Genomic DNA, 10,582 nt, shown 5'->3' with positions numbered 1-10,582 from the left:
GATCCCGACGAAGAAAAAAAAAAAAAAGAAAAAAAAGAAAAGGGGGATCAAGAAGAACGCACCTGAGAAGTCGTCTCCCCCTCTCATGATTACCATCGGCCATGTCTGCCTTCGTCTTCAAGCTCCAATCGATCTTTCCCCGTCTCCTTGAACCTCGTCTGCGGCTGCTGCCTCGTTTCCTCGGGCCGAGATTTCCGACGATGGAGGTAGATCCTTCGCTGAGACGTCGGAGCCGGGCGGCGATGGTGGTGATACCGACGTTTTCGGTTTCGGTGTTCGATCGCCTTCGTCTTCCTCACGTTCATTTGTGTTCCTCGAGATTTTTTTTGAAGTGAACGATGGTATCCCCTTCATCTTCTTACCCGATCAAATAAATGGAACGGGTTTAAAGACCCTAATAGATTATAGTTGGATCAAGTAGTCGGGTATGGAGCTTCAACCCGAAAGGAAAACGGGTACCGGGTTTGACCCAGTCAAAGGTCAAACGTAAATCAAACCCATTTTTTTAAACTATCAAAACTTAACCTCTTTTGACAAATACTTTGCAAATTCAGTCCAAACCCCAATCTTTGATTTCAATTGTCAATAATAACCCCTCCTTTGAAATTATTTTTACCCAATCAGTCCCACTTTGGTTAAAATAATTTACAAACAATCCCTATACTGTAAACCTGTTACAAAACGGCCCTGGTAATACTTCAAGGTTCAAGGATTATGAATGTGCGGTTCACTCGGCATGTTTTTCGTTTCTCAAAAGAATGCAAATGCCGTACCAATGGAACTCACGCTTCAAGGGTGAGTTCATACCCCTACATTTTATATTTTTATTAAGTTTTAAGGGGGGGAATACAATTTAAATCATCAATATCATAATTAAACGTTTTCAATAGATTACATCCGAAAAGTTGAACTTCAATCACGACCGGTTTTGGTAAGCTTAAACATTTTAGTTTTCAAAACAACACAAGGTGCAAGTAGTTCAAGTTCTTGATTTTCAAATGGCTACTTGCACATCACCATACGAGTTTTCTATAAATTATACATAACTCAGTATTTGTATAAATATTGTTTTGTTTGCGCTACTTGTATTTGTAGTGCACTATTATTATTGTTTTGTTTACGCTACATGTATTTGTAGTGCATTGTCATTTTGTTTTGTTTACGCTACATGTATGTGTAGTGCATTATCATTTTTAGTCTAATCTCCATAACTATGCCCGTATTCTTGAGGTACGTTATGGACAATAATAGCGCTATTGGGTTTACCACCCCACCTTGGGACGCTAAGGTGATTGATCGCACGTGGTTGAGTGTGTATGATGATTAGATGCTCCATCCTATATATATACATATGTATATGTATAGGGTGAGGACTATTTGTTGTTGTTATCCTTTGTTAATCAACTTTCAATTCTATAAACCATTATCTCAAATACAATTGTTTGCCAATTTCAAAAGAAAACAAATACTATGTTTGTAAGTGAAAAGTATTTAATAATACAAAACAAAAACTTATGAACTCACCAACCATTGTGTTGACACTTTTTTTCAAACCACTTGTATTCTCAGGAAATCATTAAACAGGTAACCAAGTGTTGTTGAGAATGGGATGCTAAGACGTCAAACATTTCCTAACTTGTCCATGTATTGTAATTGATTTATAAACATGTAAATCATAATGATGTAACTTTTCCATTATATATATATATATATATATATATATATATATATATATATATATGTTGGTTGTGTTTACTTGAATTACTATTGCAATTGTTGTTATGATATTATACATGAAGTCCTCCACCCCCGGACGTTTCCGCCATCCTCGGTTTGGGGGTGTGACACCATGATCCGCCACATTTGTCACCACAAAAGGTCCACTCCATTTACTCTGAAGCTTTCCGGGGAAGAGTTTGAGACGAGAGTTGAATAGCCACACCAATTGTCCTTCAACGAATTGTTTTCGGACAATATGTCGGTCATGAAATGCCTTCGTCTTTTCTTTATAGATCCTTGAGCTTTCCTAAGCTTCTTTTCGAATCTCTTCCAATTCAACAAGTTGAAGTTTCCTTTCCGTACCTGCATCACTTAATTCAAAGTTAGCCTTTTTAATGGCCCACATAGCACGGTGTTCCAACTCCACCGGGAGATGGCATGGCTTTCCATAAACAAGCTGATACGGGGACATTCCAATGGGCGTCTTATAGGATGTTCGATATTCCCACAATGCATCATCTAATCTTAATGACCAATCTTTTCGGTCGGGACGAACAGTCTTTTCCAAGATTCGTTTTATTTCCCTATTTGACACTTCTACTTGTCCACTCGTTTGTGGGTGATATGGAGTAGCAATCCTATGTGTGACACCATAGCGTTTTAGTAACTTTGCAAAATGCCAATTTTTAAAATGGGAACCCCCATCACTAATAATAGTTCGAGGGATTCCGTGTCTAGAAAAGATGTTCTTTTTAACAAATTTACAAACAACACTATGGTCATTCGTGCGTGTAGCCTCAGCCTCAACCCATTTTGATACATAATCGACGGCTACAAGAATGTATAGATTGCCAAAAGAAATGGGGAACGAGCCCATGAAATCAATGCCCCATACATCAAAAATTTCAACTACTCAAATTGGGGTCATTGGCATCATGTCCCGTCGTGAGATCCCCCCCAACTTGTTGGCAACGAATACAAGCTTTACCGAATGTATGTGCATCTTTAAAAATAGAGGGCAAAAAAAACCGCTTTGTAGAACCCGATGCCCTGTCTTTTTGGCACTAAAATGCCCTCCAAATGCATATGAATGGCAGTGTCGAAGAATGTCTTCTTGCTCCGTATGTGGTACACATCTCCTAATCACTTGATCCGCTCCAATTTCGAAAAGATCCGGGTCCTCCTATATGTAGTATTTTGTTTGGGAGTGGAAAAACCTCCTTTGTTGAGCAGTCCAATATGATGGAGTTTCCCATCTCACAAAGTAATTCACTAAATTAGCAAACCATGGTATAGTTTTGACAGCAAGAATATGCTCATCCGGAAAGTTTTCTTGAATAACTTCCGTTGAGTTATCATTATTAATTATTCTAGATAAATGATCCGCCACAACATTTTCGGAACCCTTTTTGTCCCGAATTTCAAGATCAAACTCTTGAAGAAGAAGGATCCATCTTATGAGACGTGGTTTGGCATCCTTCTTTTCCAAGAGGTGGCGAATGGCACTATGGTCGGTAAAAATTACAACTTTAGATCCCCATATGTAAGATCTAAATTTGTCAAGTGCAAACACGACCGCAAGCTACTCTTTTTCGGTAGTAGTGTAATTCAATTGTGCATCCGAAAACGTTTTGCTCGCATAACAAATTGCAACGGGTTTTTTATTCACCCGTTGTCCCAAAACTGCCCCTACCGCGTAATCACTCGCATCACACATAATTTCAAAAGGTAAAGTCCAATCGGGTGATTGCAAGATATGGGCTTCAACAAGTTTGTTCTTTAATGTGGTAAAAGATTCAAGACATGATTTATCAAAGGAAAATGATGCGTCTTTTAAAAGTAAATTACAAAGAGGTTTTGAGATTGCACTAAAACCCTTGATAAATCTTCGATAAAAGCCGACATGTCCAAGAAAAGAACAGACGCCTTTTACCGAAGTTGGTGGGGGAAGAGTAGAAATAATTTGTACTTTGGCCCGATCAACATCAAAACCACGCTCGGGGACAACATGGCCAAGTACAATTCCCTCTTTTACCATAAAATGACTCTTCTCCCAAATTAAAACCAAATTAGACTCAATACAACGTTTTAAAACTTTTTCTAATTGGTTTAAGCATGTCAGAAGATCCAAAAATTGAAAAATCATCCATGAAAATTTCTAATGAGTCCCCCACCATGTCTGAAAAAATAGTCATCATACATCTTTGAAATGTGGCAGGGGCATTGCACAAGCCGAATGGCATCCTTCGGAAAGCAAAGGTGCCACAGGGACATGTGAATGTGGTTTTGGATTGATCCTCGGGGTGGATGACAATTTGATTATACCCCGAGTATCCATCCAAAAAGCAATAAAACTTTTTTCCAGATAATTTCTCAATTATTTGATCAATAAAAGGGAGAGGGAAATGGTCCTTTGACATTGCAGCATTGAGCTTGCGATAATCGATGCAAACTCTCCATCCGGTGACCGGTCTTGTTGAGATCTTCTCTCCATCTTCTGTATCCACCACTGTGATGCCCGACTTCTTTGGCACTGTCTGTGTCAGGCTCACCCAATCACTATCAGATATTGGGTAGATAATACCCGCATCAAGCCATTTCAGCACCTCCTTTTTAACAACTTCTCGCAGATTCGGGTTGAGCCTTCGTTGTGCATCTCGGGATGGCTTTGCTCCAGCTTCAGTGATGATTCGATACATGCATGTGGCTGGACTAATCCCCGTCAAATCTGCTTCAGTCTATCCAATTTCTCCCTTATACTTGGAAAGTACCTTCAGTAATGCTTCCTCCTGTGGACCTGTCAAATCAGAAGACATGATAATTGGTAAGTTCTCGTTAGATCCTAAAAAAGAGTATTTAAGATGTGAAGGAAGAGTTTTAAGTTCAAGAGTGGGTGGTTCCTCCAAAGATGGCTTAAGTGGGTCCGAAAAACTTGTTGGCAATTTTTCAAGTTGATAACTCCATGGTGGCCTCTCTTGCTCAATAGCATTTTCAAATGCCTCCTCAACTATCTTGATGTCATCCAAGTCTAAAACTTCGTCTCTGTCATTAGAAAGAAAAAACTCCAACGGATCGGGGTGTAAGATTTTAGGAGTGAATTGATGCACTAAGTCATCAACCACATCCACCCGATAACATTCATAATCCGATGGTGAGTTAGGAAATGTATTAAAAACATTAATTCTAAGTTTCCTATTTCCAAAAGAGATATCCATGGCACCCGTTCTACAATTAATTTGTGCATTTATTGTTGCCAAAAACGGACGACCCAAAATAATAGAAGGTTGACTTTCTTTATAAGTGCTCTCGGTGTCAAGCACAAGAAAATCAACTGGGTAATATAAATCCTCCACCTTAATGATGACATCTGATAATATACCCCGGGGAATTTTTGTTGACTTATCGGCTAATCGTAAAATAATATTAGTTTGTTCCAAAGTGCCTAAGTCATGTTGATCAAACAGATTTCCCGGGATTATATTAACACTAGCTCCAAGATCAAGGAGTGCCTTTTTGATATTAATGTTACCTAAGGTAATAGAAATTAAAGGTGCCCCGGGATCCTTAAGCTTGGGAGGAAGTTTATTTGATATTATGGAACTCGCATGCTCGGTTAAAACAATCTTTTTAGGGAGATGTGCTTGGAGTTTGCGTTTTTGAACACACAAATCCTTCAAAAATTTAGCATAAGAAGGTACCTCCTTAATAAGTTTGACTAACTGGATATTTATTTTAATTTGACTAAATAGATCCCACATGTCTTCCATTTTTGGCCCTCGCTTCCCAAAAGGGAAGGATGTCGGTTTCTCTAAAGCCGAAGGGTATGGTGCGGTATTAACCTCCACCCCATGCTCCCCAACTTTAGAGTCATCTTTACCCTTAGCTATTTTTTGTTTTTCAGATTTAAAACCTTTCTCAAACTCTTCTTTTTCATCAAAAACGACTTCAGTGTCACTATCATTATCTAAAGTAGGAGCACTTACCTTGTTGTCAACCTTTTTCCCACTACGCAAGGTGATTACCTCGTTCAGTTGATGCTCTTTTCCGGGTCTTTGGGTGTGAGATGGGTTGACTGTTGTGGTGCTTGGAAACTTGCCATCTTCTCTTCTCCCAATTTGCTCCACCAGTTGAGCAATCTGCTTCTCAATAGCAGCTATGAACTTGGAGTTAGTGTCGACTTTCTGATATGTTTAGGTTATGAACTCCATGATTTTGTCCAACTTGTTGCCATCAGTTTCCTCCTTCTTTGATGTTCCACCTTAGTTAAAGTTGCACTGCTGGAACTGTTTTGACTGATTTTGATTTTGGTAATTCCCTTGACGGTTGTTGTTGTTGAAATTCCCATTGTTGTTGTAGTTCCCGCCTTGGTTGTAGTTCCGATTGAATGATCATGGATTATTTTGGAATTAACCATAGCCGTGAACTTGATTGATTTCCTCTTGACTTCTCATGCACTCATCTGCGATGTATCCTGAATCTCCACAACTTACACATATCTTCTGTCCCTGCGAAAAAAACACACCTTTCTCTTTGCCTAGACTAGAGAGTAGTAAGTCAAATTTTTTATTTAAAGAATTAATATCATATTTGACTTCATTTTTCCAGTTTTTGTCTAGTCCAACTGAAGTAGCAGATGAAACTGGGGTGTCCCGTTTCTTAACTGAGTAATTGGTTTTTGAACCATGACTCAGCTGCTCCAAGAATCGCCAAGCGTCTTCACTATCTTGCATCATGATAGTGCCGCCAGACGAGGCATTAATCATAGTTTGGTTGGCAGTGTCAACTCCATCATAAAAGAAACGTACAAGTTGCCAACAAGGAAATTCATGATGTGGACATGAACGCAACAATTCCTTGAGGCGTTCAAATGCATCATGAAATTCTTCATTGGGTTTTTGTGCAAAGTCTTGTATCGCTTTTCTTATTTTTGTTGTTTTACTAGCAGGGTATAACTCTTGCAAAAATTTAGTTTTTAATTGCTCCCAAGTAGTAATACTATGGGGGGCAAGAGAAGTGAACCAATACTTAGCTTTTTCTTTTAAAGTGAACGGAAATAGTGAAGTCTAAAGGAGTCTCTATTAGTTCCTCATGGAGTATTCGCGTTAGCAATTGCAAGGAACTCATAGAGGTGATTGTATGGATCATCAGTTTTATGGCCTCTAAAGACGGGTAAGACACTAATTAGTTGTGGTTTTACCTCCACATGATGCTCATTTCCTTCAGCGAAGAGTATAGGTGAAGCATCATCATACTCTCCCGGCTGAAAATGAGACGCCACAGATTGTCTATTAGGTTGCGGAAAGTAAAGATGAGGGAATTGGTTACCTTCGTTGTAGTATCTTCCATTTGCATTGTTGAATCCACCATTTGGATTCCTTCGATATTGATTCCCAAAGCCGTGATTTCCGAACCCATCGTTGTAGTCATTGTTGCCATCATTGGGGAAATTCTGGTTGTTCCAGTTATTGTTGTAGTTCCCGTTTCCACCCCGATTGCCTTGATTCCACCTATTACCACTGTTGTGGTTCTGATTCCAACCAAGTCCATTATCACTTCCATCATCAAAATCCCAGTCATCCTCGTTACCACCATTACCGAATTGAGGACCAACATTTCTAGGATTTTGGTTCTGATTTCTGACATTACCACCGTTGTGGTTTCCTACATTGCCTCCCATATTTTGTGCCCAATTTCCTCCGTTTCCACCATTTTGGTCATGGTTGTTTCTATTCGGTTGTGGCTGTACTGGTTGGATGATTGGTGCACCGGCATTGTTGTTATTCCCATTGTTTCCATTGTTGTTGTTTGGGAATTGTGGAGCTGGTGGTGGAACTAGCGGTGGAGGATTGTTGACTGCATCCGCATGCCCCTCGACCACATCTCCCACGACAACGTTATCTACACTCATAGTGTTGGTGTTCCTTCTGGCGACCCGATTTGAGCGAGCTGTTCGTTCGATTTCTGGATCAAATACAAGCAGTGAAGAGCATCCGATATGTCTTGTATGCATGCACTGGTGTGCCTGCACAACACAAATAAAACAAACGTGAACTGCAAACGAGAATTGAAAATGAAAGTAAAAGAATATAACGACTTAAAAACAATAGTTCAAGCGCACAATCTCCCCGGCAACGGCGCCAAATTTTGATCGATGTCGTTGTCTCAATAAAAAATAACCTCAAAACCACTAGATAGCTAGGGTAAGTAAGGGTCGCATCCACGAGGAGGATGTGGTCAAACTTTGTGTTAAAATAGTTAACGAAAAACTACTACCAGCAATTGTCACGAAAGAGATTTAAACAAAGATCAAACAAAAACTTGGAAATTTATTAATAAAAACGAAACTCTCAATGAGAAAGGCAAGGTACTCCCGGTTCAGTTATGGACAATTTAGATTCACACACTTTCTTCCCTAGAATCCTAATTCAATTACTTATATGCAATTGGGGTTTATTAACTTGTAACACATAGTTTTGGGCACACAATATGTTCATTCAACTATTTTTCTTACTCCCTATGTCTAATTGGATTAGGAACAATTAGTGAATTGGCGATAAAGTGTCTTGTAAACACATATTATAATATTAAGATTTAATATCACAAATTGGAATAATATATGTTGATTCAATCACTTGTCTTTATTCCTAAACTAATTGAACTTGGAACAAATGAGGAATTGACAATAGACTATCTTAATTATGACATCAAACAATTCATACAACCCAATTTCATTTATCATTACCAAAGATCATCACATGAAGCATAAAATAACAATTGAAATTAACTAGAATCAAGTAATAATCAAGTGTGTTCATCCAAAAGTCCTAAACATCCCCGGAAGTAACCCTAATGGTTTAGCCTTCCATAGAAATCAAAAAGCACGTGACTTTAATGAAAACAATATAATTCAACTTGAGAATCATGAACACACGAAAGATCATAAAAACTAATAATGTCCAATAACTGAAAAAAAAACTAGAATGAGTAAACCTTGGGAAACAAGTAATAAGATGGTAAGGTTGGAGAAAATGATGATGAATTGATGATCTTCAATAATTGAAACACGAGTTCAATCTAACGACTTGAAGCCTTGAATGCAGAAAATTCTCTAAACCTTCAACCCGTGCGTCGCTGTGTAAAAATCGCCAAATGCAATGACTTCCAAACCCTAGTTGACGTCCCCCATTTATGAGGCATAAGAAGGGTATTTATACCATGGCCAAAGGTATAACATATGATTTTCTCAATTTAATTCGATGGCTGATTTCAGTGTTCACCGTAGGTCTCGGGTGTTCTACCGTAGGTATCACTGATTTTATTGTAGGGCTACGGCCACCTCACAGTAGGGCTCACCAGCTATCAAGTAAGGTACGGTATAACACCGTAGGGTTACGGTAAAATACCACCTTCATTACGGAAATTTGTTCTGTTAGTACGGTGAAAATTTGCTCCAAAAACATCTCGTTTTCCACCCGATTGCTCCAAAACTTCTCCGGAACCTATAAAACATATATTTTTATCATAGTAAAGCCTTAAAAAGGAAAAGCAATGCAATAGCATCATCAAATGGTGTTAAATATGTGATATAAGTTGTACCGATCATCAAGCAAAAAATATCTCTTTGTTTCAAAAGCTTCAAATTGTCACGTTGTAAATAAATTATTTCGTCTTTTGCCCTAACTAACTCCACTTCCTTCTGCTCTATCCACATTCTTCTTTCCTCACTCTTTGAAGACACACTGCTGATTTGATCAGTTAGGTTAGAATTTGCTAGGCGATTCTGATTTAGACTACCACTTAAACTAGAAAACTTGAATTTTAATTCGTTTAATTCCTTTTCATAGTTATTTACTAGTATTTTTAGTGATTCAAGGATAAATTGTACCTTCTTGATCAACTTATCACATTCGTTGATCTGCTCACCCATCGGTTTGGCAGCGAAGCATCTGTCTTCTCTTTCCTTCGCCTCATCAGATCCGCCATCCGTTGTGTAGCCTCTCATTTGTGATACTCCAGCAGTCACCATTAAGCACATTCCAACAAACTCAACATTATCTTTCTTCGCCACAAACGCTCTGCCATGCGAGGGCTTGCGAACTTCTTCATCATCGGAGTCAGTAGACAGAATCTCCACTCCTCCAAACTCATCATCAACAATATTCTCCTGCACAATTAAAACATTCATTGAAGTATTAGAGGTTTTCTTCTTCTTTATTTCCTCCAGCTTGCGTGAATAGTATGCTTCATTATCTTCTCCATCCTTCTTCTCAACCAGCTTCCTCAAAATGCAATCTTTAGCAAAGTGATTTTTTCCGTGGCAGTAATTGCAGTCATATCCGGAGTCATCTACAAGATTGTTCTCCTTCTTCGCTTCTTCTTGCTGAGGAGCGGTTTTAACCTCCTCTTTCGCCTTTTCGGAATTGTAGCTCCCTTGCCAGTTTCGGTTCTTGGAGGTGGGAAACTTTTTGCGAGCAAACTTCTTGGGATTCGAGACCATTAATGCATATTCTTCATTTTTCAGATCACATTCAGAGAGATCCAACTCTTCTTCTTCTTCAGCCATGTTCTTTCTCTTTGAGAGAAGGGCCAAAGATCCCATACCAGATACCACCTTCGTTTCCTTAGTCACTACGTTTTCATGTGACTTGAGCATTCCCACAAGTTTCGCCAACGAATAGGTTTTGAACTGTTCATGAGCTTTCACTGTCGAAACCACAGCCATCCATTTGTGTCTTAGGCCATTCATGAAAGTGACCTTCTACTTGATTACTTCTCTGCCAATTCCACGCTTGAACATCTTGCTGAGAAGATGATTGAAACGATCGAACGCCTGAATGAGCTTTTCTTCTGGATTTTGCTTGAA

General features: G+C 38.9%; 1 protein-coding gene and 1 non-coding gene across 2 annotated transcripts; one reads left to right on the top strand and one right to left on the bottom strand.

The window, feature by feature from the left end:
* Nucleotides 1-4,457: 4,457 nt before the first annotated feature.
* LOC145164658 (uncharacterized) lies at nt 4,458-6,133 on the bottom strand. The gene is made up of 2 exons (XM_079083372.1): nt 5,948-6,133; nt 4,458-5,900 (listed from the first exon to the last, which is right to left on the bottom strand). The coding sequence occupies exons 1-2, from the start codon at nt 6,131-6,133 to the stop codon at nt 4,458-4,460; spliced, it is 1,629 nt and encodes a 542-aa protein (XP_078939498.1).
* Nucleotides 6,134-6,540: 407 nt separating this feature from the next.
* Nucleotides 6,541-6,647, top strand: LOC145167952 (small nucleolar RNA R71). Its single transcript, XR_013741551.1, has one exon. It is a non-coding gene; the product is annotated as a small nucleolar RNA R71 (small nucleolar RNA).
* Nucleotides 6,648-10,582: the final 3,935 nt, after the last annotated feature.

This window comes from Lactuca virosa, chromosome 3 (genome assembly GCF_052849685.1).
Source record: "Lactuca virosa cultivar CGN04683 chromosome 3, Lactuca_virosa_CGN04683_v6, whole genome shotgun sequence".
Classification (NCBI taxonomy): domain Eukaryota; kingdom Viridiplantae; phylum Streptophyta; class Magnoliopsida; order Asterales; family Asteraceae; genus Lactuca; species Lactuca virosa.
This window is presented reverse-complemented; position numbering and strand designations above follow the sequence as displayed.